Source organism: Anas platyrhynchos, chromosome 14, assembly GCF_047663525.1.
Source record: "Anas platyrhynchos isolate ZD024472 breed Pekin duck chromosome 14, IASCAAS_PekinDuck_T2T, whole genome shotgun sequence".
Taxonomy (NCBI): Eukaryota; Metazoa; Chordata; class Aves; order Anseriformes; family Anatidae; genus Anas; species Anas platyrhynchos.
Window position 1 is genome coordinate 14,269,653 of NC_092600.1, and position 27,694 is coordinate 14,297,346.

General features: G+C 46.6%; 1 protein-coding gene across 3 annotated transcripts in view; it reads right to left on the bottom strand.

Moving 5' to 3' along the window:
- Nucleotides 1-760: 760 nt before the first annotated feature.
- The window catches only part of FGF18 (fibroblast growth factor 18), a 70,604-nt gene continuing 43,670 nt past the window's right edge, over nt 761-27,694 (bottom strand). For all 3 annotated transcript variants that reach the window (XM_072023323.1, XM_027468581.3, XM_027468579.3), the window contains 2 exons: nt 19,612-19,718; nt 761-1,772 (listed from right to left, as the gene is read on the bottom strand). In XM_072023323.1, coding sequence (XP_071879424.1) covers nt 1,506-1,772; nt 19,612-19,718 — 374 coding nt within the window. In that variant the 3' untranslated portion in view covers nt 761-1,505. The remainder of the gene's footprint in view (nt 1,773-19,611; nt 19,719-27,694) is intronic.

Sequence of the window (27,694 nt, forward strand, 5' to 3'; positions counted from 1 at the left end):
AGCTTCACTGGGTCTCGGTTGTCATTTCGGCAATGATTTAAGGTCGATTGTTCCACCTTTTTGCTGGTCCCTATTTAATATTGTCTCACCCACCCCACCAGGTGGGTCAGTACATGCTGCTGGCAAACAGGGAGCAGCGCTTCATGTTTACACGTGGCTTTACAGCATCCAAATTCTCTGCAAAACACTTGCAAGGAAAATTGGCTGTGCTGAGGAGGAAAGCAAATCAGCGAGAGGCTGGGGGAACCGGGCAAGGAGGGAATGGGTCTGTTTGGGGCTTTGCTAGGTCTAGGGAGAGTTTTAAAAGATAGAAGAATACTGAATCACGTCGACTCCATGGAAACAAATAGACCCTCTCAAAAACTCCTGTGAAGGAAACATGAGCTACACGTAAGAACATGTTAATTGAGTCATATGCTAATTTTCCAGTTTACCTTCTCCTTGGCCAAAGCTTTAGGAAATATTTGGTGTACTGAAAAGTATCAAATTTAAGCCTTGCTCTTGAAAAACTCCAGCACATCAGCCCATCACCCCACATAAGATTTCTCCCTTTTGGAAATGAGGGAGAAGAAAGAAGACAGTCTAGAGGAAAAGGAGAAATCACAGAATTAAATTAGCAATGATGTTTATAGCGGGGAAACCATCTCAAACATACTGTATAGCCCTCACATCAAGGGTAAATGTTCATCAAAAAAACAAACAAAAAAAAACAACACTATTCAGCAAAGGGAAAGAAGCATGAACAGCAAAAATATATACATGTGTTTTAAATAATTTTTTAATTGTTGAGGCAGTAATACTTGGTTCATGGAACTGCAATATACAGAGAGGTGAAATAAATAGCTTATATATATATAATATATATAATATAGCTGGTTTTAAAATATTCCCTTATCATTGGTGTACTAGGTCATTTTGTAGTCACTTGAATGTATTTAGCAGCATTCTCCAGAACTGAGCATAATGCAGGATCACGGAGCCGTGACACCTTATGTCGTCAGAAAGGTTACAGAAGATCGATGCGTCGAGAACTCCACGGAAACTCAGTCACTGCGGCACACACCATCTTGTCTCGGTCCAGCTTGCAGCAGACAATAAATAGATTACTGCAAAACTGGCAATTTTCAGGGCAGGGTCTCAGTAACTTTGGGAAAGAACTTTGGTTTTCTTTGGTTTTATTTATTTATTTTTAATAATTACTTTTTCCTCTGGGGATATGCTTGAAAAGTTGTCCTTTCCAAAAAGAGAAATAAGCACCTGTGTGTCATCAACAACAAGAAGTCAATTTAAATAGAGCAGTTCATTTTGTTTTTCAAGTCACAATAAATCCCTAACAGCTTTTCCCCAGCGTTTGCCATCTAGTCTTTTATTAATTTTTTTTATTTTTATTTTTTTTTAAACACAATGTACAAAAATAGAGCTTCTTCCTTATTTTTAATGTAAAAATATTCCTCTGGTGCAGTTTTTTTTTGTGGTTTATTATTGTGACACTGTTTTGTCTATTTTTAACTGGGGTTGGTGGGTCGTATTCTCTTAGTCCTCTTGGTGACTGTTGTGTACTTGAAAGGTTTCTGTATCTCCACTTGCCCCTTTGGGTACCTCTTCATAAAATGTACATCTTGCTGGTTCTCCCGGGTCTTGGGCCCTTTTCGTGGCCTCCCTTTTTTGGTGAATCCAACATACCAGCCTGAATATTTTGCTGACATCAGTGCCGTATAGTTGTTTTCTAGGACTTTTTCAATGAAGACACACTCCTTGCTGGTGCCATCAGGCTGAAAAAGAAAAAAAAAATCATTAATCATTATCCAAATGCAAGCACAGTGACCAAAACCCAATTTGGCATAAATAAAATCATCACATCTGGACTGTTGTTTTGGTTCGACATTGATAATCGGAGCAGTAACAAACATCAGCTCAAATAGAAATGATTAAAAAACATAAGATCACCCATTATGTGTTTTTCTTAAGTACTTCTGTCCGAGGGGAGATTTTTCAAAGACAACAGTCTATCCAGTCCAGCTCCTTCAACTGCAAGCAAAGCAAGACATTTCGCTTTGCGTATTCCACTAGCAAGGAGGATGAATTGAACTTGTTCCAGGGAAACCTCATACAAGATCAGGGGAAGAAAAAAAAAATTCACATGGGCCAAACAACAGTGCTTCTGCTTCTACTGCTCACTTTTGATATATTTCCAAAAATACCTTGTAAGCTGTGTCCACAACTACCTAAATCCCTCTAAAATTATTATAAGCCTTGCTCTAAGCTTTCTGAGTGCTCTGAACACTCCCCCAGCCTCTCAGGCATGACAGCAGGCAAATAAATGGCGCATGGGGCTCCTGGAACGAGCCGACCCCACTTGGATTCCCATGTTGGAGCAGCCCTTCAGGATGGGTCTGCATCCTACATACCTCCTGCACCCCAAAGCCAATGAAGCTTGGGGACAGCTTAGGGACAGCGGTGTCCTGGGCACCACATCCACCCCACAGCACGCCCCTAAATAGCTTTCCTCTTCACAGAGGGAGCCAGGCCTGAATGCAGCACTGGAGGTCAGATGCTCCTGAGTGTGAGAGCTGTTCCCTGACCACCTGGGAGCAAAACGCCCACAGTGCCAGGACTATTCAGATGCAGCCTAATGCAAACACACCTCCCCATCACTGCCACGGGCCCGTGATGGGACAGCACCCAGACCTCAAACTGCTCACTGGTTTCAGATTTTGGCAAGATGGGTTCTCCTCAGCTTGGAGGCTTTCTGCCAGTCCCAGAACTGAATTTGGAGTGTGACAACATATCAGTCTCGGGTTGGATTCAGGACTCCAATCTGCACAGCACTCACAGCGCTGGAGGGGGTTCCAGCATCACCCAACAGCACGTTTAAGTTGTTATGCACAGCAGAAATTCTTCTCACCTGCAGTCCTCTGCCAGAAGACACGTTTTGTCCTTTAACTGCTGATTTACTGGTGTGCACCTAGACCACATCACACACCGAGTGCCTCCTGCACCAGCGCTTTGTTTTAGGCATCAGAAGATATTGTGTAGACACAGGCTCACTTCAGCCCTGGATATTATATCAGCCCTGTGTGTTTTACAGACTCTGCCCAGCAAAGTCAAGTAAGGGGCTTTGGGTTCTGCAGGCCCATGCTTACGATTAAATTCATCCCTCTCTGCACAAACACCCCAGTGCCAGACCTGTCTGTCCCTGGGGGAACAGAGAAGCAACAGTGCCCAGCCCCTCCTCACGGGGCTGCTGTGGGCACAATGCTGGGGGAACGAGCCCCTTCCCCACGGCCAGCTCTGTGGGGCCAGGCTGCTGCTGCATCCTGAAAGCCTCCCTGAAGCCCTGCACACCCACAGCAGCTTGGTGCACTCCGGGGGAGCTGGTGTGCAGGGGCAGGAGAGAAGCACCAACAGTCCGAGCAGCAACATGTGGTGCTAACCTAGAACCATCCTGTCTGAGGGGGTTCGTTACCACACGTAGGTCTCATTAAGAGGGCAGGAGAGATCACAGCAAGTTCTGCACAACAGAACAGGACGGTAACAGGGAGAAGGTTTGAAAAATGGCACTGGATGACTTCCTCTAGCATCAAACAGCTAACCCGGGGGTCTGCATGCCTACGGGGACAGAGCCAACTGTGCCATACAACAGCAAACTCCATCCTGGGCCAGGCACAAAGGTCCTAATTTCATCATCTGCAATCTGAAGGTTACAAATGCATTAATGAATGGCAGAACTAGGCGAAGCACTGTGGTTTCAGTTCCTGGGGGGGTCATTCTCCAAGCCCTGGGTTTGATCAAAGCCACATGAGTGGGGAAGGGGGAAATCAGTTGACACCACAGGGTTCCACCAGGTTTCAATGTGAGGCCATAAAACCAGCCCCAGGTTTCTCAGGGCTCAGCCCACTAGAAACCTTTCACCAATGAATGGAGAACTTTTAAACAATACCATGGCTGGCTTTCAAATCCACCCAAAACCAGGTGCTGATGAACCGACCGAATTTGTACTGCAGGGGCAGCAGGTAATTGGAACGGCTGTTTCCCTCGCGCTTGCAGAAAGGTCCTGGCTTTGAGCCCTGACCTTGTTGCTAGGAGAATTGAGGCGTTTTCATGCAATTTGGGAGGTTTCCGCTTGCACTGCAATGTCAGTTTCTCATGGAAAACGAAGACTGGAATTAAAAGAAAACGTGTGTGTAGGAGGGGGAAGTTATTCTATTCATAACAGAGAAGTATTTACTTATACCTTCAAATTTGCCGACAGAGGCTAAGACGGAGACAGGAGGTGTAGGAATAACAAGGTGCAACTTCAGGCCAACCTCAGGGCTAATTTGAAGTAAACAAGGTACACGAGATAAAATAACTTCGTTCTGGAAGAGGAAGAGCTAAATGATTTGATAACATGAAATTACAGCAACATTTACAAGTACTTCAAGATAAATCAGGATAAGGACCTTGCTCTTCCCCAAACAGAGCATTCCTGTACGTGCTAAGACATGTCAGAGACAGACAAATGATTTTCAAATACTTACAAGATGATTTTACAGCATCTGTTATAATCCCCAATAGAGCATAAATCACTCACACACGTTACCTACACCATGGAGAGCTGGACCCACAGTAATCTATTAGGGCAAAATAACAATTTGTAAGGGTTTCCAATATTTTCTGTCACCTTGTTTTTATCGGGTGCCAATCATTTCATCACGTCCTTGTTAAAACAGCAGCCCAACACTCATGGAGACTGCTGCCTCGGTCCTTCTCTCCTCCATGGGAGAGAAGGATGGAAGAGAAAAGGGAGACAGCTCTCACCACGTGTGAGTGGCTTTCGGGCCAAGACAGCCGGTGACAAGGCAGCTTGCCCTTCTCTGAGGGCTCTCGATGCAGTTGTTTGCCACCAATATGGGGCTGCAACCTCTCTTGCAACGTCAGCAGGGAGATGCTGCCAAGCTGCATTTCATACATACTTCGCTGTCAGGATGCACCTTGCAGAGCACTCACCCTTCAAAACACAGAGTTTTATCTTTTGAACTGATTCTTTAAAATAAACAGGACTTCTTGAGAGCCTCGCAGCTGGGCAGGAGCTGCTGAGCAGCGGGGGAGGACCTGCACCCAGCCCCAGTGCCCTGACAGCCCCTCGGAGCAGGGCTGGCATGAGGGGTGCAGACAGACAAAATGCAGGGAGAGGAATCCACCTGCAGAGCTCCCAGCTGAGACCCTGCCCCAGGAGAACAAAGACCTCAGCAGCACTGAGGCTGTTCCTGTCTTTTACTCTCCTGAGGCTGAGGAGCGGGGCTAGCTCAGCTAGCAGTGCTCAGTCCCTTTTGCCTCTGCAGCCTGCTGGCACCTGCCTGCCTGGAGGAGGTCAGTCTGCAGGCTGTTATATGAATAAATGAAGTTTTAAAGAGAAAAGCTCAATACAGCATAATGGCTTAGGCCTTTCTCCTCCTTTTTTACTGAAAGCAGAGTGTGTACAGCATCCCCTCCCTGCAGGAAGCATCCCTGCCCAGCAGGACCACAAGCCCCACGCGGGTGCTGTGCCCCAACTCCCTTGGGACCAGTGGCCGTGACACAGCCCACAGCTGCCTCGCAGAAAGGGCTGTGGGACTGAGCCTCAGTCTTGCACCAACACCAATGCTCAGCTCCTGAGACCTCAGCTCTTTCCAGAGAAATAAAGATTTTTCTTTTTTAAACACACCCCCAGTCCCTGTGAGACGACCCGGGAGCTGTTAGCCAGACTTGAGATAAACTTCTTCCAAAATGCCTGACCTAAAATCCACCCTCCACAGAAAACTCTCAAGCATCAGGCAGGCCTGCGAAGAGGTGACAGAGAGCACAGCCCTGAGGGTGAGACACGGACAGACCCAGCGAGGCAGGCAGCGTGCAGCCGTGGCTTCAGCGGGGCATCTCCAGGAATTCACAGCCGGGCACCAGCTCTGGATGCGCCCAGCGGCGTGGCAGTGAGCTGGAGCTGTGGCAATCTCTTTATCAAGCAGGGCTCAGGCAGCAGCAGCTGCTCGAAGTCCAGAAATGGATCTCTCTGCTGCGGAACTGTTTATCCACCCCGGGCCAGCTTCACCCCGCGTGTAGCAGAAGGCTGCGGAGTTAAGGGAGCTGCATGTGAGCCAGGGTCTCTCCGAGTGCCACGAACTCACCAACGAGGAGCACTGGATTGTTTGTGCAGAGCATTTGGCGACGGCCTCCCCAGTATTAAACGTGAAACATGTTGAACTGACACTAAAGCAGAATTAAGTGCCAAAGCATTTGCTGCTTCTACAATTACACTCCGGAGCGCTGTGGTGCTCCTTCTCTCCCGCTCTCCTTTTTTATGACCCAACTTGGTCTTATTGTAGTTTTGCTTTCTTGTTTTAAGTTCTCCAAATGGAAAGGATCAAAGGGCTCTTTGTTGTTGTAGCAGGAGCGCGGCTCTGAGCGAGGCATTACTGCCACTAACAGCTTGCTGCTCAGGGGGAATTCACGGGAGCCTCTGTGCCACCAGCCTGAGCCAAAGCATTAGCAGGTGCAGCAGCCGCCTCCTCCTCCTCCCTATTAGCCCGCAACACTAAGCCACCTGAGCAGCTTTTTATGGGAAAGGGAGGCCAGGGCAGGTTTTCTCATTTATGCTTCACAAATCTGGCTCAGTGGGCACCGGCAAATCCAAACTTCCTTGGCTTTTACGGCAACAATAAGCTTGCACAAACGGCTCGGATAACGACACGGAGCAGTGAGAGATGCCTCCAAAAACTGAAAGGTTTCTCTGTTCGCAGAGATCAGGGCGCAAATTAAGCCCTGTGAGTAATGCTGTGTTAAGCTGTTGTTCGCTAAGCTTATGTTAAAACACCTCCCTCCCCTCCCCACCAAACCATGCTGAAATTAGGAGCTCGTGGAGTAAGGCTGGGGTGACTGAAAGCACTGGTGATGGGCTGCAAATAATGACAAACAAGCAGCCGTATGAAACGTGCCTGTTAGGACCCAGGAATGCCAGCTTGGCACAGGACGCTGTGACACTCAGTGTTTCAGGAGAGACGGGGATGACTCCCCTAATTATCACCTCCCTGCAAGTTCAGCCCCTCCAGGCTCTAAGTGAAATCATGGAGACACGAGCCCCCCATGCAGAGCCAGGACCCAGGAGGAGGGAAAGCTGCTACTCAAGCAAAAGGTGTCCAAGTGGGACACTTGCCTACCTTTTTTTTCCAGGAAAATCCCTGAAAACGGACCTTTTCTGCATCCCTCCCTCCCCCTCTGCAGACAGACGTTTCCCAAGCAGCGCTACCCCACGGTGCTGGGCTCTCACACCACCCCAGGTGAGAGGTCCCCCCACGGAGCACAACAATTATTTCAAAGGCTTGCTGAGAATTCCCTTCTAATGCTGGCACTGTTAGATTCGCGCGCCGCATTATACAGAAGAAATCCTGCCCTTTGTTTTCTAAATTTCAGAGCAGTGACAGCATGGAAGTCTTACGTTTTCAGGAAATGTCCAGCTCAGGACTCCCAAAGAGCCTCCCTGACCATCCCCGGCTGAGGACCAAAGGCCAGTGCACCCAGCATCACTGATACCCCCCTATAAAACCCCAGAGCAGTTTACGCAGCAAGTACGCAGTGGCGTGTGATTTTCAGCAAGCATATTACTTCAGTGTTTTTGCACCAGCTCAGCTCAAAGTCAAACAGATGGGCAGCACACAGAGCCTCCAGACTCACCCCACATGGCTCGGAAAATCCCGAGCGGAGGAAGGTAAGGCAGGAGCTATGTTAACGTAGCAGCTTTTAGCACTCCCACCTCTCCCCCTTCACACGTACACCTTTTAAACGCAGGTCAGAAAGCGTGACAAACGAGGCGGGCACAGCAGCTGGCAGCCACAACCCCGGCAATGCTATAGGAGAAATCCCCCCACAGCAAGGCAGATCCCAGTGCTGCGGCTGCCGGTAAGCTGGGCGCAGCCACACTCGTGCACTTTATAGGCATTATCGGGACAGATCTGTCAAAAGCATCCTGATGCTCAGCATCCAGGATTTATGGCAAGGACTCCTGACCACAGAGACACCTCTTGACCCAAATGCATTCTTGCTCCTAGACCAGGCTGTAAATCAGGGAAGCTGCATCTATAACTGCCAAGAGTTACTCAGCTCCATGCACGTTTCCTCCAGCTCTCTGGCCTCTGAACCTGCGCAATCCTCTGAGGAAAATACTTAGGAGTCATGATGGGCAGTTCAATAAAAGTGTCTGCCAGAGCACCGGAGAGGTTAATTACGTACACAGGACATCTAAGTGCATGCATAAAGCAGGGGAAGTAATGCAAAAATCTCCGCAGAGGCGATTCTCCAAAGAAGGTGCATCTGCATTTGCAGGCCCAGTTTCAAACTAGTTTTGCCCATGTTTCGCACCTGCCCATACACTTGTAGGCACTCCTGAAAGCAAATATGGGCAAATAAATGCAAATATGGGCACAGTCTTGCTTGTGAGGGATGGGACCTGCAGGCTTTGCAGAGCCCTGTCCTGCCCAGCTGCCAGACACAGCACGAACTGCAAGAACCAAGGAAGGAAGAGAGGGTTTACAAGTTTTTCTTTCCTTCTCCATTTCACTCAAAAACTCCACTTTTCTAACTGGTATCTGCTGAGCAACCCTCGTACAACCCTTTAAGAGCATTTTGTCACAGGAGAAGCAGAAGGATACGGAGATGAAATAAGTACTTGTAGGGGTGAACCCAGCAAGGCTGTGGCTGTGTCAGGACATGCCTCCTAACCTGCTGCTTCTGTCACAGGCAAATTTATTGCTAACAGCATGGCAGGGAGGCACATATCCATAATTGGAGCAAATTAGGATGGCTTCATCTGGAAAGATGCACATTTGGTTAATAGAAATTCCTAACTGCATCTCAGAGAACTGTGTGTACTTACTATTAATGACAAGAAGTGTCAATCACTCTTTAAATGAATTTTATGACAACTTAGGAGGATGTAATTTAAGTGAGTACTTTGGGTCTCCTGCAATAGGAAGCGAGGCTTCAGAAGATGTGAAACCACAGGCAGGTTTCAGACATGACATCTGAGCAGATCTGTGACATCCACCATTCCCTGCACCTGATCCAGCTGAATTTACGCCCCTAGGTGCTAACTGAAGGAAGACGTGGGAAGGTATTGCTACCCATCCACACAAAGCACCACCTGTTGGGTTATATGCAATGCTGGGCTTCATTTTAGAGCAGCCTCCACTGAGACCCGCAGGCTAGTTCTGAACTTTCTGTACGAGGTATGTAAAAGCAGCGCCATCCACCCTTCGTTATATGGTGACCTGTGCCACCACAGGAAAACTTAAATACTTTTGATTAAAACATCAGGTCTAGACAATAACTGGAGAAAAAAAAAAAAAAAAAAAAAAAAAAGCCAGACCAGAGCAGCTGCTGACCTCATCGTAGGCCTGCTACATCCTACATTTACACGCATTAAACAAACATGTACCGACTTTCTAAGTTGCCATTTCAAACAGGCACAATCCCATTCAGCTGACATTCTGGTAGTGACACCAGTTTCCCTGGGGTGAGTTTAAATCAGCGGAATATAGGACCAAGAAAGGTCATTGATTATCTGCAGAATGGCATTAGTTCTGTTCACATCAAGTTATATTGCTAAGAAAAAGGAGAAGCCCACACTCAAATCAAGTGCTATCCATAAACCATCGAGACTTGCTCCAGCCTGTGAATGACAAACTGTAAACAACAAATGTAAAAAACTGTAACTGCAAACAACGCATCAAAGGCTTTTAGGACTTGTTCTCCTTTAGGAAAACCTAATACTGCTCTTTAAGCACCCAAAAGACAGCATAAGAACATGTCAGGGACAAAAACATACTTAAGCAAGATATTCTTTACATTGCCTTAACAATGGTATTGTAATGGCCACACCAAATGGACTGTCTTTTGCTGCTGTTGGAGCATAGCTTTTTATTCTCCACTAACGAATTAGACTCTGCTCACTTCACATCCAAAAACCACTTGAGAGTCGAGCAGAAACAATCCTTGAGCAGCTGGATCCACCTGACTGCACATCTCAACTGCATCCCCTTAGGGAAGACAAGACCACATTGCTTTGTTCCTTGTTAAATACATCAGTGTATTTGCAAAGTAACATTTAGAAGAAATATCACCCCATCTTAAAGGCTCTCAAGACCAAAAAAATTGCATGTGGGACACAAGATGATCTAAGGAAAGCAATTAAATGCAATTTGATACAAGCGTCTGCACAAGGCACATGCAGCACACCCTCTCCACCCAAACAGGGTGAGGCATGACCAGGGCTCACCAGGGATGATCACCCCCTCTCAATAATTTTAATTAATGTTTAACCCTAGGGAACTGAAATACTCCAACGTGACACACAGCTGCAATCACCAAGAAACACAGACGACAGGATGTTAGCAGCTTTATGGTGACACTTGCTCCTTGAACACAGAAAGGATTAAATTAAATTATCACATAGCTTTCAGGAAGGTGGCATTTTTTGTCCAGAAGGGGATATACAGCTTTCTGCCACAAGCTAAGAAAAAGCTTTAGATGTCAAGCTCGCAAGCCTGGTCTGCAACATAAACCCTGACTTTGCAAAACTCCAGTCTGAGAGACAGAACTGGTAGTACTTAAGATAAAAAATACGTAAGGTTTTCTAAAGGGAAACATGAGGTTTGCTAAAGAGGAATTGCAAGAAATCTGTGAACTTATTACACAGCTCTCTGGTGACCAGACAGACAACTGGGACTCCATACCATAAAAGCAGAAAAAAATATATTTTTAAAACAAAAGGACAAGTGGTTGTCAAAAGGGACCTACCTTTTGCTTTTTTTTTTTTTTTTTTGAGCAAGCACCTGACTTAAAGTAGTGTGCCATTACTGAGAAGCCTAAGTTAACGGGAGATGCTGACACATGCCTCCAACATGACTACGATGGCCTCTTGACCACCTGGCCTGACCCACGAAATGATGTATCGAGCACCAGTCCCATCTTGGATGTTTTCACTACCAGCCGAGGAAGCCCTGGCTCACAGGGCGCACAACGGATGCCACAGTTTGGTTAAAGCAAAACCTGTCTTTGGTTAGCCTCAGAGGATCAACATCCACCTGAGGTGCTTAAAAGATTGCATCAGGTGAAGGTAACACAGCAGGACTTAGCACACACCTTAATACCCACATTATTCTTTTCAGATGCTAGATGCCCAACCCAAAAAATGTGAGTGCTCTGCCATGCAGAGCAGCTAGATCGGAATCCAAGCCCAGCAGCATTGTGCATGCTTAAATGTGCTTAATAACCTCAGTCTATGAAACCTGTGAGCTAAAGCCATCAGACCATGCAGGTAAAATGAACACTCAGCAGCCAGTGCTTTGAAATCTGAGTTCTTTGAGAACTGAGCAGCAAAGGGAAGCCATTGGTAAGCTGCCCATGTGGTGGCATAAAGCTCTGTCCGTGCAGTGCCACGAATACCACAACCCTCTAGGTCAAACAGCCTTCAGAGGTTTGGCATCCAAGCGTACATACACAAACACACCCCGAGGCCAGAATCTGTTAAGAATTGATGCAGTTTTTCACCATGTACGAAATAAAGGCATCTTCTCCACATAAGCAAGTTTATTCCATCTCTTCAATGTCTCCTGCACTGAGTGAGCTCAAACACTTCCAGCAATTCCTGGCTGTCCCCATCCTCTGCGCAAACTTCCCAAGCCTCATGGCTGTTCAATATTCGTCACCATCCACAGAACTCCTCTCCTGCCTCTGAATACACGGAGCTTCAAGATGACTCTGCTCTCCCTGCATCACCCAGACCTGCTGCTCACCACCCCCCAATGCCACGGAACATCTAAATTCCTTCCACAGCATTCATTCCCGGCATCACTTCCCCCTTTCTTTTTCACCTCCAGAGAAACTTTTAAGTAACACCCTGCTGTAAACAAATTGCCAAAAACACAGACCCAGGACAAGGCCCATTGCTAACAGCAAACATTAACGCCGCAAAGGCCCAGTTAACTCACACAAACCCTGACCACTTTGAAGGAACCACTGAGCACCTAAGTCTATTTGCTTTTGTGCCAAGGCAGCCTCAGTGTAATAAACACTGGAAAGTAGTTTCACTGGGTTCAGCCATAAATGGCTTCTTGGGAATCGTTACACGGTCGTGCCATTCAGAGCAGGGATTCCTGGAAAAGCCGGGCGACGCTCGGCATCTGAAGGCTGCCCCAGGCAGCCCTCAAGGACAGGAGTTGTTCCAGTGTGGCTCCTGCCCGCTGGGCATGCAAACCCAGAGCAGCCCTCAAGCTGAGATGCTCCATCCCCCTGCCACCTACAGCTTCAGAATGGAGGGTAAAAATCACCACAGCCCATTAGGGAAGGTGCATAATGGAGTCTGGCTGGCTTCAGAGAAGTTCCACGACAAAATTATCGTGTGTCTGCATAACTTGAAACGGTACAACAGCAACGTCCCTGTAACAATGTCTAGCAGCCCCTCCAACACCTCTCCAGCACTGCAGAGATGTGAAACTGCAGCAAGCAAACCAGATGCAAATACCCCCAGCATCCACAGAAGTTTGAATGCGATGTTTCAGTTTGCCCAGCAATAGGAAAGGAACAGCCATGAAAGGCTGCAGTGTTACCAAAAGCTTCGTGGTCTGGGGGCTGACAATAGAGGAGGGTGATTTTAGCTTCCGCTTGTGCCTTTAATTTTATGAGAATCTCAGCTTCTAAGTTTTCAGAACAAAAAAAAAAAAAAAAAAAAAAAATCAAAATTTTCTCCACTGGTCACAGGGAAAAAAAAAAAAGTCTGCTTAGGCAAATGCAGAAGACTAATCGCTCAATGGGAGGAAAACTGGCATTGTCTTCTCAATGGTTTCAAGACCTTTGCAGTCCTGGAGGCTCTGAGTCAGGATTTTTGGGCACTTGTGGTTGGTTTCAGATCAGGTCCATATTCCAACTACGAGAGGGTTCGAGGTTGGTTGGCTCCAGGTTCTGCTGGGAGTGTTTATTTAGATGACTAAAACTAAAACTCAAAGGGGAATAAAAGCTTGGGAACGGCTCATTTTAAAAAAGAACCAATTCCACCCTATATGAAGAACCAGATCGCAGTCCAAAATGAGATCTGAGCGAGATCCAGCAAAAGCCATGTCAAGTTTTGTTTGCAAGTGAGATGCCAAGTCAGAACAGTTTATGATTGAACACATCACAAAGAGATCCGCAAAGCGCCTGTTATTAAACCTGACACTCCACTGTTCCTGCTTGTGTTTTTGTTGCCAGTTCAGCATTCAGCCCTAGAAATCATTAGGTTTTATAAGTCCCTTTTCCAAGCAACCCGAACACTGTGCAACTCTGGGAAAAATTCCGGATAAGCATCAAAGCTGTGTGAAACTCGGAGTCCTGCCCCAAATCCAAGATGCAGTTAGGCACGGTTTTAAATATACAAGCTGGGGAGTGCAAGCACCTTGTCTGCTGGATCTGAGGACCAACCTACCAACCCCTTGACACATGAAACTGCTGAGTAACAGAGATCACAGCTGGCAGAGTGCCCCCCTGCCACACCATGCACCTCCAGAGCAGCTCGGCCCATCTTGGCAGCTGTGACAAGCTCTGGCACAGGGAGGGACCAGGGAAGACCCAGGACCACGAAGGACATCCTCAGGTAGGCAAATGGCCCCAGTCTCTGAGCCCACCCGTGACCGTCCTTGTTCTCAGGCTCGTGCAGACCCCTGGCTTTACAGAAACAAATTGTTTGCCCACAAACAATTTTGCCCCTTTGTGTTTCAAAGGTGGCTTTTCAAGAAAGCTCGCCCTCAGCCTTGACCTTGTGTCCACCCAAGTCAACTGGTGAAAAAGTGGATCCAAACACACTAACAAGGCTTTGGAGAATCCACCTGGTGTCTCTCAGCCAGGAAGTCCCCTGTCCTACAAAGGGTGGCTCCCAGAGAATAACCCCGAGCCCTTGTAACCCTACACGCTCCTTTTCCTGCAAGGCCAGGGGTGTTGTAGAGGGCCAAGACTGCATGCAAAGGCCGTAACAAGCGCCTTCGCTCTTTGATGCTGTCAGAGGTTTTTTTAGCCAACTTTCCTGACTAAACACACACATGCTTCAAGAAAACCCCTATTTTAAAGCTGTAATGTAAACAACCCCAAATTATTACTATCCCCTAAAGGCTACTGCTGGCAGGAATCAGTGATAAAGCTCTGCCAGAGCAGTCTGGCATCTAGCAACAATTTGTTTGTTGTCCTGCAAAAATACAGAGAGCCTTGCCATATGGTATTAGCAACTTTCTGGTAACATTAAGAAATATATTGGCTTGGAAAGCAGTTATCACACCAGAGAAAGCCTTACGTTTCTGAGGCAGGTCTATGCTGTAAGCGGCATCAGCGTGGCCGTGGCAGTCAGGGGAGGGAGGAGAGGCAGAAGTGTGCCACCTCCAGCCCCAGAGCTGGTAACCGGACCCTGGCACTGCCTTGCGGCAGGGCCGAGAGGAGCTGCACTGCGGTGCTCATCTGTGCTTGGTGACTGCCATGAGGGTTTCAGCATGGCAGGCACAGCAGCAGCAAATTTGTCCCCAGAAAGCCCCCGCGTTACCTGTCATTGAGCAGAAGCAATGCTCCAGCCACCCCAAACAGCCAGCGGGGTTCCTACCTTGCCACGAGCAGCTCTTTCCCACCGTTCAAATTAAACAAAGGGAAAGCGGAAATAAAAGCAAGCTCATTAAATTGTTATTTTTCTCCCAAATAACGCATAAATATTGTAATGATTTTCTGAGGATGTTTGTATATGGGGTCACTGAGGATTTTTGGAAGGAAACCAAAACAGAGATGGTGCAAGTCAGCATGTGGTTTTAGTGGGAAACTGCCCATTTTATAGCATCCCATAAACTTTGGCTTCAATTCTTCTGAAGGAGCTGAACTGATATAAATGAGAAGAGGCTTCTGGGGACACAACTTGTTTCCAGATTTGACATGCAGTGCGCTTTTCTGTCTGGCAGTTGTGTCGAGGAAATCATCAACCAGAAACACGCGGTCATCACAGCCATCTAGGAAAAAGAGCTGCAGCTTTTCTCATGCTTTTCACAACCACCACCACTCCCTGCTTTCCCCTAACATAAATAAACTGGCAGGGGATGATACTTGGGACAGACCCCCTTCTACCGCTTTTCTAACTCTGCCCCTGTTTCTGGAGTTTCCTCCGTAGCCACGTCCTGCCCCAGAACAAGGGCTCGCCCCCATTTACAGCGGCACTGAATCTCCTGCAGGCTCACAGTGTCATGAGCACAGCAGCACTACACAACAGACCAGTGACAGCAACCACGTTGTCCTGACAGCTCCTGTGCTCAGAGCCCCATCCCACCCTGGAGAGAGGGCCCCAGCACCTGCCGCCTGCTTCTCCTTCCTGGAAGGGTTGAAGAAGTGTCTCCAAGCACTGAGAGATGGAGCTGTGCTCAAAATGCAACCAACAAAGAGTGAGGAACAATATTGCTGTTGGATCCGGAAAATACACAACCCAGCTAAGGCGAACCAGCCGTGGAAGAACATCAGTGGGAGTGCTTGGAGCATCTTCTGAAGAAATTTCTGGATCAAATCTAAGACATGCTCAGCCCTTTCCCCATTCTTCTCAAATCATTTGGATTCCTTCCAGTCATTACTTACCTTCCCTGCTCCTACATATTGCTCTGAAAAAACACGTCTCCCTTGCCTTGGTCTACAAGAAGCAGCCTCTACTCCTCCTTCGCAACTTTGCAAGCAGCCTTTCTCTTCTGCCCTTGTTCAGTCCAAAAAACAGGCCTGTTCCCTCCTCTCCCTTTATAACGGGGAGAGCAGAATACTCCTGGTATGGACACCAGCACTTGTGCAGACCACACCGTGTGATCCAATGGGTGACTGCTGCAGGACCACAGGAATTCCCTGCAACTCTCCCCGGGGATCAGAAGGTGCCCCAATCCCAAGGACCAGCCACTGGCACCAGCTGTGCCCAATGCAAATCTGGGCCTCTCGTGGCTCCCATCTCAGACACCCTTCAGAGTAAGCGGTGGAGGGAGGTATCAACCCCTCAAATAGCACTGGGACTCCTCTGCCACCTTCCAGAAGACACTGATGGATCTTCAAAGTCTGTGTGTTACGTGAGGCACTGGGGAAATCAAATCAGTGCCTAAAGGAAGGGGCAGAGCTTTGGTAATGTGGTAATGGTGCCAACAGATCCACTTTAAGCTTCCGACAGATTACTGACCTCTTGCAAACACTGTCCTAATGAGAGGGCTGGGCAGAGACAGGCAAAGGAAATCGTCCCACAACTCTAGATAGCACAAATTTGCAGTAAGGACAGACACAGCAAGGGCAGTTAGAGGTGGCCAAGCTAATTAACAGCCACCTGCTCACATCCTGGTCTGCCATTCCTTGCTGTGGAGTTTTAAAAGACTGATCTTTGAAAAGCATCAAGTCCCCACTTCATTGACATCAGTATCTCAATGCATGGGATAAAAGAAGTGGAGGCAGAGAGAAAAAAACACACCAGAAGAACCACAGTTAGCAGCTCTGAGCCCCTCCAAAGTGACCATTAGCTCTTCCTACCCCCCAGATTGAATTATTGCAAATATTCAGAGTTCCTGCATTATAAATGAAAAGTCACCTCGTGTGTTTTGCTATGAACTCCTACGTATGAAAGAAGCTAGTATATCTACGTGTGCTAAAATAGACACCAAATACCCACAGGCAAAAAACATGGGAAAATAAATAAATAAATAAAAAGAAATCTTTCTTGGCCCTTCCTTAACATAACACTAAGAACCAACCAAGAAACACAATCCAGTTTGTTTTCCCCTGGTGCAGGCCACCTTTAACAGAGAAGTCACTCCTTGTACAACCCATCCAGTTTTCGTAAGCAGCCCATAAGAATATTGGTGACCTCAGAAAGTGTGAGCTGTGACAAGAAATACTGTCAGAAGCCTGCCCCACCACCTCTGAGCCCTTTGGCCAATGTTAGCTGTGAACACACATGCAGTAACAAATGAGTGAGAAAACACAAGGCTTTGGGCTCCTGAGAAAGCTCCATCAGATGGCCTACACTCAAAAGAGCTGGCATGAGTGCAACTTCCAATAAATAAATAAAGAAGCCAAAGGCTGCTCTTCTGAACCCAGTGGATTAATCTGTTTGCCTGCAACGTAACCAGCTCCAAAGCACTCCCAGTTTCTGGAGTGCTTCGTCACAAGTGCCAGCTGAGAACAACAACAACCTGCTCCCATTTGTAATGCCCGTTGTAGGTGATTATGGGAAACAAGAAGGACTAAATTCAAAGCAGGTTTTCAACTGGGGGGGATCCAAAAATGCTGACTGAGAAGGAGAACAAAGCCAGATGGCATATGCTGGTATTGTTAGGGATTATGCAGTGTAAGGCAATAGGAAATGAGCAGAGAAAAAGAACCAATTTCATCCCATGGCTCCTCTGCTGCCAAATGAACATACCGGGGCAACCGTGAAACAATCAGTTTATGGGTTTCATTCCCCTCCACCCCCAGACTGAACTTAAATATTTGTATAAGCTGAGGCGTAACTTTTATCTAATGTTTTCCTTGGGGTTTACTAGCTGTTTAGAGCATTCAGTCTAAAAAGCATTCCCTCAAACTCTTGCCACAAAAAGAGCTGAAACTATGATACTAATTAAAACCACACTCTTTGGTATCAAGAAGACATGCTATTATTTTCTTTTTTGCTCATGAGAAGCTGTTAATATGGGCAATGCGTCTGGAACATTTTCCTTCCAAACGCAATGCTCAGTACCCCCTCCTGCTCAGGTCGGCTGGTTTATGAACTTGTCAGCAGTCTGGGGTGGGAAGGCTCAGATGGCGTATTTACAAGAATAGATTTATTTTTTTTTTTTAATAACAAGCTGTTTGCCAACTTAATGTTATAAAAAGCACATCAAGAAAAAACAAAAGCTTTATGCTGCATGAAAGGTGACAAGCTAAAGAAATGTCCTGCCTTCTTGCCCAGTGGGCGAAATAAAGGGACTGATGTTGCCAAAATATACTATACATTCTGAAAAACAGCCTCTGACTTTGCCAGGATGCTTCTGGACACTCAGCACATACCGGGAAAGAATGTGGGTGGCAATGTGTACCATTAGTGACCCACACTGGGGTAAAATCCATTAAATTAAATGGTAATATTTCATGCTCATTTTAGCCCCATCAAATTTGGATGCCTCTAAGGCCTCCATTACTGTACTACCAGCACCTCATAAATATTAACATATTTATCCTCACAACATTTCTAAGACAAGGGGAAAAATGCTATTATTACATATAAATGATAGAAAACTAAGGTGTAAAAAAAATCAGCGGTTGGGTTTGCGTTCAGTGCAATGTTCAAAAGCATCAGCGTGTATCCCAAGACATCTACACCCAGCCAAAAACCAAATCTCTTGTCCAAGATCAAGCAGTGGTGTCCCAGTCAGAGCAGGTAATTACACCACAGAGGTGCAGGAAGCAGAGAGCAGTGCCCACTTTGGTCCAGCTCTCCCGGAGCACCACGTATTCCCAAGTCCCCACTGATTTTGAACAGCATCCTGGATGCTCCCGGCGTCACAAGAGCAGATCTTCAGTGAGCTAGGCAGGGCGCCACAGCTAGCGGCTGCATCTGAGAGATCTGGGCTCAGTCTCGAAAGAAGCATCTGTAGTGCTTGTGAGGAAAACAAAAGTGGCAGGAAGGATCCTCTGGGGAAGGCACTTGTCCCACAAGTGTCACTCTTGGGACCACAAAAGTAAATAATGTTTCATCAGAGCAATTGGTTTCTGGTTTCTGTTTGGGAGTGTGGCTTTCACTGCTCTGCCTTTGTTGACTCAAAACAAAACTCTGCTTCCCTTTTTCACAGCCACAAAGATGCCAGATTTTAATTTCTGGCGGTGCATAGCGTGGGCAGAGGGGGAGGGGGCCTTTTGGGGTGTTTGGTGATATTTTAGCTTTGAACAACCTCCTGCCTGCTTAGCAAGCTTCTAGGTTCGCCAACAATACAGAAAAACCGCCTAAGTTACAAAAACAAGTTAATACGTAAAAATATGACTTCAGCAAAGAAGTTAAGCTGCATGGGTGAATATGCTGTAATTTGCTGCATGCTTCCATCGAGCAGGGATCCAAAGTAATAAAATATTCCTGTAACGCTAGAACCAGGAGGCCCAGCCCTAATAAGATGTTCGGGTTCCAGTATTAGCTTTGCCACCCTACATCCTGACTCACCACTGAAACAAGTTCTCTGTTGCTACCCTTTCTAGCACGTCCCTGTGTTTCCTTTCTTCCAATTTCATTCTAAAGTCAGAATTGAATCAAGTCATGAAGTTATCATGGAGATGTCTGTAACACTGTCATGCAGAAATGACATCTTTTGTCAATTTCCTCAACCATGAAATGCAAACCCACATGCACCCAAATCATTGCCACAGAAACACGGTGGCTGGCTGCAGATTTGGTTTTATGGATGTGGAGGAGGCTTGGTGAAGTTACGGACTGCCTCAAAATGCCACGTTCCTGCTTTTCATTTGAGGCTGACAGACACAGCTCATACACACCATTACAGCTTTGAGGAGGCTGCTGAAGGTAACAGTCGCTTTACAAATGAATTAATTGGAAACACTTACCTTTCCCACTAGCTTGCCTTTCCTGTTCATGCAAAGGTAGAAGTCTGTCTCCTTCCCTTTGATCCGGACTTGACTGCCAAAAGTGTCCGTTTCCACTAGAAGCTGGGCTTGTAAAGGAAGAAGAAAAAAAAAAGCATTTACCAACGTGGTCACATGAAGTTAGAGTGTGCAAAGCTGAGCAGCGTATCGTCTCATTGCCTCCCCCTGAACCACACCACGCTGCTTGGATGCCCTACAAGGGAACAACTCAAAGAACCATCCATGCGCTGGGCTTCAGACTTGTTACAGGTGCAAGTCTGACACGTCTCCGCTGACTCCTGTGCAGATGCTCCAGATTTAATGCCCGTTTAGCACAGAACATGCACGCACACATGTGCGCTCCATATGTCTGTACTATCCCATCAGGAATACAACGCTAGATGCTCTCCTGCACACTGCAGGAGGGTTCTCAGTAAGAAAGTGGATTTAATTCTCATGCAAGGTACAAGACTAGCACGACTAAAATCAATTTCCTTTCCCCACAGGCAGCAGCCCTCAAACGCTTCACAGAAGCATCCCAGCCACACGCTCGCGGTGCAGACATCTCAGCGACCTCCTGAAGATCCCTGTGGCAGCTAGCAGGGTAGAAATTCAGCACTTCTTGTTCTGTATGATGAACACCCACGCTCAGAAGTCCTCAGAGCATCTAGATATGTTCCCAGGTCGTCTCTGATTTCTTTGTGGCAATCCACTTCTGCCAAGCCCTTGACTCATGCTCTAGCTAGGAGAAATATGGCCAATCTCATAATGCCTATTATTAAGGCTACAATGCTGCTTTGGAGCATTTCCAGCAGCCATGGCAGGGGCTAGATTTCTGCTGCATCTTTAGACAGTCTTGACACAATTTTATTTGCAGAATTGGGTCAAGCTGTCACCCAGATGCGTAGCATGCTATCATCATCACTGAAACCTATACACATTCAAATTCAGCATTTCATTCTGTCTCTGATCTAAACACAAATTCCAGTCATGCTCGAGGTTCAGATTCCAAGAATTTCCCTGGAGAGGCAGGAACATGCAGACTGGACATTTTGGTTCAGCTCCATCTCCGATATGCAGGGGAGAAAGTAGACATGGTAGAAACACAATGCAAGAATGTGTAAGTGTCAGCAAGTGCAAATCCACGGTCCTGCTCTGGAAATTCTCACGTTTGTAAGAACTGAGTCTTACCGTAGAAACACAGTTTTTGCCAAACTCTGGAGAATGTTTGATCTGTGCTGCAAAAAGTCACATTCTTTTTGGCATTCATATTTCAAACTTTAAAACCCTCTAAGAGCAAATATGTTCACTGTAAGGATTTACCATGGGGATAGAAATAGGAGTTTGTTTCATTTAAACACATTAATATTTTTCCCACTTGTAAAGTCAGCTTTTGGCTTCTGCAGCAGAGCAAATATCACAAACCTTTAACTCACAAGGGCCCTAAATGGAGTTTTCCCTTTGCAGCTCAGTCACATACGCAAGTTCAAGGTTTGCCAGCTACCAGCTGTTTACATTTATTTAGATATATTAAACCTTTATCACAGGGGATATCTAAAGAACAACTTCTTTCAGACAGCAAATGGGATAACACCTGATTTGTACCAGTATACTACTTGCAAACACACATAAGTATGGACATTTATCTCTAAATCTTTCAGAAATGGAACATATTTTGGGACGGACACCAGCTTGCCAGCAACAGCGGAGGGCTGCAGGCTTTGTGTCCCCACCTGCCAGGGAGGCACCAAACCAGGGATCACCTGCACGCTTAAGTGAGGAAGGGCCACACGAACCAGAAATGTTCCACCATAGTAAGGACATAAAGACAATCAAAGCCAGGATAACAGAGCATGTCACAGATCAAAGACAGGGCTACAGGGGAGGCCGAGCCAACTGGTATGTCCTTTGGAGAACGCCCACCACTACAAGCAGCTCAGGGGGGCTGCTCTATGTGGTGCTGCACAAATGGATCAGGCAATAGCCATTTATCTGTAAAGAACTGACTGTGAAAGACTGACTCCTCACATGAGGAAGGACCTGAGCACTAAATGGTCAATCTGAGAGTGGGAGAACAGCAGCCTGATCGCAAGAGGCAGTTCCAGAGCCAGCACGAGAGATGCCAAAGACTGGCTCATGAAACACCATCAACACCCAGAGCTCCGAGGAGCTGCCTGCAGACCTACAGTGCCAAATCCACCCAGTGATGCAAGCGGGGCCACCAAAGGGCTGTCCAGCCAGGGCTTGACAGCTTGCATGCAGGCGAAAACAGGACGCTGCAAGTTTGCCTGTACCACCTGCCCCGCTCCTGCTAGCCCCTGCTCGGAAACACGTCTCAGCTGCAAGGCATCCCCTGTCCCCCCGAGCCTCAGTGCTGCTACTAGAACTCCTAAGAATAACCCTGAATATCATATATGGGTCTTGTCCAGGCAAAGGAGAAGCAAATGTTGAAAAACTCTCCATTCCTCTGCTTGGGCTGCTGTCCTGCCAGACGGTCAGCAACCCACACGCCTCCAGCGCTGGGTGCCCCCTGTGCAAGTCCGTGCTGCGATGAACAAACACGGGGCACACCGTCTGCTTCCCCCACCCCCTCGTGCTGCAGCCAGTATGAGTAATATCCAAGCTGATTTTAATTTGAAAAATATCACCTTAAAAAGATGCCGGTTCCCTGCTGTGAAAATTAAAACCATCTGGATGGAGTGATTTCAAATAATTAATCTAGGTCTCCTTTGACACCACTACTAATTAAAATATGATACCTTCCTCCCCCTTTTTAAATAAAGAATTTAAATAAAGTTTAAAGATCTAATAAAATAATGTTATAATTTAGAATGAAATGGGACTCACCTTTCCTGTGGGCTGCAGAGGTTATGCCAGCACCAAAATCCCTCCCGGATGAGTGCCACTGCATGGACCAAGCAGCAGTGGATGGGCAAACACCCAGTGCAGCACCACACCAGTAAAGGCACCCACATAACCCCCTGTTCCAACAAGGCTCATCGGCCCCTGCACCTGAAGTCTAGGAACAGGGAGCAGAGGGAAGGAGGCTCAGCAGAAGGAGGATCCTGGCTGCCAGAGCATGGGCTGAGGCAACTCACGGGTACCGCTTCTGGAGAACCTGAGTCTTAAGATACTGTAAATGTGTTCTTACTTTTAGGTATCCTTGTCCTCCTTTCCTGCAAGAGAGATGAGTCTGGGCTAGGGTTCACAACCCAGTTGGTTTCTAGTCTAAGGCACCCTTTAGATTCTCCTTTTAAAAACAGCCACCTAAATGAGGGAGGATTTACCTGTCTCTACCTAAATTCTCTCAACAGCCCAGATAACGTCCATGAAAAACACATTTAGCTTCCAGACAGCTAAAATCAGCTGGGGTGAATCCCAGCCCTGTAAAAGCAAGGGAACTTTATGTGAGTTCTCGATGGAAATCAGCCACACCAGGCAGGGGCAGTGCCCCCACAGCAGCATGCTGCTCACCCCACTGCACTCCTTACTTTGAGCTCCATTTGCCCCTGGATACACTGGGAAGAGATTACAATCTTTATTTTCAAAAGCCCTGCACTCTAGCCTTCAGATCAGGTATTATTGTTTAAATTCTTTGACAACTAGATATTCTGACATATTTTCAAGGAAGGAAAAAAAAAAGAGAGAGAGAAACAGAGAAAGAAAGGAAAAAAAAAAAAAAGATGTCTTTAGAGGGTAAGATCTTCTGCTACATGCTTTTGCCTTATTGGCCCATTTAACCTAAACCTTCCTGAAAACTCCCACTGGAAGAGACTGGAATTCCTCAAATGTCTAGGTGAAAAGGATTACATATATATGTTGAAAAGCTATCTTCCAGCTAAAAAAACACCAAGTCAGGGAGATATGCAAAGGTGGCAGAAAATATGCCGAATTATCTTTCAAATATTTTCTGGGAGTGCAAGGATGGGAGCCAGAAAAGCCCAGGGAAAGAGAAGAGAAAGAGGGCACAGTAAGCACCAGGTTTATACGGTATCACAGAATCCTAAGTGCCAGCTAGTTTCAGGTGCAAAGGACAGTAAAAAGGAATATGCAAGTAAGGTGCAGCAGGACTGGATAATTATGAACATTTCTGAAGAAGCACTGACCATAATCAGAGTAAACCAATTTGCTTCTTCTCACTCTGGTTTTGCCTTCAAGGAAAGCTAAATGAGACAGGCTGGAGGAGTCAGTCTGCTGACGGCCAGCACAGGAGCCCATCTAACCAAGTCCTCCTGTGCTGTATTTGCACTTTCTGAACTAACAATTTTTAAAAGCTTCGAGGCCAGGCTACAATAGTCTACATCTTCAACAGGCCAGCTAAGGGAGGCTTTCTGGAGAAAAGGACCTCAGAGGGACCAAGTTCTCAGGCTTTTGTCATTTTTTTTTTCATTACAGTCTCACACAATTCCAAGTTGGGAAACTATTCTCAGTATCTGAAACCATTTCCAGTTAATGAAAAGAAAGGATGTATAGATGAACTGATGCTGTGGCCACAGCTCCTGCAATGGAGAACAGCTTTTTACATAGTTCCCAGCACGTATCACATCTAACTCATCCCCTGAGAGTTTCGGAGAAAAAGATTTATTCTCTTGTAGGACCTTCCAGTGAGAAGCCCAGACTGGCCAAGAGCAAACTCTTCTGCACATCCATGCAGTTTAAACTAGTTTGAACACTGCCTACCCCACCAAAAACCATGAATCCTTTTGATTTTATGTATGACCACAACATCAGAGAGAAAGATCCTGTCTCCACTTCACATTCATGACATAACGAAGAAGAAATAATGCCAAAATTACATAAAGTCTGTAGAGTCTAACAAAGCCTGTAGACTAAGGAGAAGTGAGGGAATCTATGCTGCATCCATTATTTTTATTTGCTCACTTTTATATTCCTCCAAATTGCATCATTTTAAATAGTTACAGCCCATACAACCCGATCCCCTTCTCCATTGCTCAGGTGCAAATCAGGTGTAACTACTGAAATCGGTGAGGCTGGTGGTCGGGAGGGCAGAGCTCTGCCCCACCTCGCAGTATCACAAGCTCATCCCGTCTGTCCTGGGGGAGCACAGGCTACGAATGTCAAATCACAACAAGGGGTGGTCACGAGGAGGTGGTGGAACAACTGCTCCAAGGTTCAGGCCCCCGGTGTTTCCTTCTAAACGCCTCTAAGCACCCATGTTTGAAGGGACGACCACCACCTCTTGTTCAGTCAACTGATGGAGTTAGGGACAAAGACAGGATTTCAGGCATGTGAGCCCCTTGGAGCATCAGCCCCTTCTTATCCCCCATGGCACTCCTGTGTGCCTGCTGTTGGGGCTGGAAGGGGAGCAGGGCAGAGGGCTCTGTGGGAACAGAGGGAAGCTCAGAGACAACCCGTCCCTCCCGTAACAGCACACACCAGTGCTAGCAGCTCTCAGGAACCAGACAGGTTAAATATTTGCATGGGAGACATCAGAAGAAAATCTATAATGCAGCAAAGACCTCAAAGGCACTTACACTGCAGCTACTTGATCTTGCACATACTTCCACACAAAGGATTTTGCACACCTCGGAAGTCCCTGGAGTGCTGATAAGGATCGCTGCATGGCCTCGGGGTCCTGTCCCTGGGTGGGTTGACACAGGAGGTAGAAGCTTTCCCCTCCAAGCCCTCCAAAGGGCTGTCTCCTCACTCTGCTGCCTGCAACCACCTTAAGGTCTTGAGGAGACAGAAAAGCCCAGGATCCCAGCAGCTTCAACAGAGAAACGAGCTAAAATTCCCTTCCTAGCACACACTGGAGCATCTTCCCAAGGTTTTTACCTCTGAAGTAGCTGATAAGGGCTTCAGTCTCTGGGAAATGCTTCCAGGCACTCTCATCTGCAACCAACAGTCTAACGGCAAAAAGATGTCCTGTCCTGTTTCCAGGATCCTGAGCTACCCACTCGGCGCTTGCTGGGCACGTCTACGTGACGCAAGGCCAAGACATGTGGAAATATCCGTGCTGGTGCCAACCACACCAGCCCATGTACCCAACCCAATACAGATGTGTGAGCACAACACCCTGCCACGGGCAGTTAATGCTGCAGGGTGCACAGGACAAGATATTCAGCTACTAAAGGCATTTGCGTACTACAATGTCACTTACATGCTGCTGAAGCATCCACTCTTTAAGCCTGTCACACTGCTAGAGGCTGCACCTTCAGAGATGCCCACCCCAAAATCCCCTGCCAGTCCAGCAGCGGCTAACCAAAGATGCCCAAGGAATGACTTGGAGCTGCCAGCGCTCCCCGAGCATCTCAGGGATCATCTCAGGTGAGCCTGCCTCACAGCTCTGCAGAAGGTGTACTGCTTCTGCCAGAACGGCAATACCACGGGGAAAAAAATGAGTCTGAAACAAAGAAGTACTCTTCTCAGGATTGCCCACTCTGGCTCCTAAAGGAGCTTTCAGACACAATCCCTATAAGCTAACTCTATTAATAACAATGTTCGTCTTGAGAGAAGTCTAAATGAAAATATTCACTTAAACTTGAGGTCTTTAACCAGTCCATACATATGAAAATCGTTTGACAGTTTAGTGGACATAAGACCAGAATAATTACCTATGTAGGTCTTAACATGTTTTACCCAATTTAAATAAAACAAAACAAAATTATATATGTATATATATGAGGACAACATTAAGACCATAAGTACCATGATACCTACCCAGATCTGCACTACCCAGAGTCCGGTTATCATTTACCCACATGAAAAGTGGGGGTAAAACATTGTCATTCTGGCACTGAGCCGTTTGCACCCATTTGTAGGTATATGAAAACAGGATTAAGCACTGGAGAATAAGAGACTTGGCCTCTTGCAGATGTTTTATACATAATTCACCATAGGAGACACTAAAAATACTTTGGCAGTAGCTTTAATTATGGTGAATAAGCTTATTTAGACAAGATTCAGTAAAACTGCAGGCAATAGGTTGTGTGCTTTAAAAACGTCTGGGCGGGGAGCGGCAGTGAACAAATTCTGAACTGAACTTTACCACCTGCGAGCTTGCAATGACTAAGACGTAGGCCTGGAAAGAGAAACGTTAAAAATGTTAGCACAGAAATTCCTCTATCTCACCAGGGTGTCTTGCTGTCTCCAAACACAGCTCAAGTGGACAGTATTTCTACAGAGGCAGGAAAACTGCTTGAAAAGCTGCCAGGCTCCAAGTCTGGAATTAGTGAAGGATGAGCCTCAAAAAGTTCAGAAGCTCTGTTATGCTTGAAAAAGCACCTAAAATGAAAAATAAAGGGCCAAACCCTGATGTCTTTGATCATTCTCATTTGAATAAACTCCTACTGACATAGTAAAGACCAACAGACAAGGACCTCAGAACCTGGCCCTGAGCGTGCAGCTGAAACGCATCCAAAGTATTGGAGTCTCTTGGGTCTGGAAATAACGTGAACCTTCCCCGTCCCACGGAGGGCTAGAATTACCACAAGAACAAACTTTGCAGAAGTTATTTTGACTCTCTTGTTCCCAGTCTCAGCTGAACCCAAAAAAAATACCGATGTACACAAAAATAACAATAAGCAGAGAATGACAACTATGGGAACCCCATGTACTCTTGCTTCTTCAAAGCTGCTCTCTTTGTGGCCAGAGGCGTAGGACAGACTGTATTCACCCCGAAGCACTCATCCATCTATCTTGGGCAGCCTGGTGGTTGGCTGCTCATCCTCGGCAATGAAGTAGGTGTGATGTTAGCATCACCACATCCCCTCACCGAGGAGTCCCAAGCACATAAATCTCTCCCCCTGCCAACACCGTGATGGTTTCACACACTCCAAAAGTTAGCCCCATCCAGGTCGTCATGTTGTATTTGTGCATACTCCAAACTGGTGTCAAATCAGGAGCAATGCATAAGGTATTTGCGGTGTTAGTTGAATTAAGTTATCAGCCACATCTGGCACAGAAATGAATGTTACACATATACCATGCAGGTTTTATTATTCTGTGCTGCCCAGTAAAAGTTGAAAATATGACAATTAATTTTACAGATAGGAACATAAGCGTGCTTGTGCATTTTCTCAAAGGGGCTCATTGTAACTCTCCT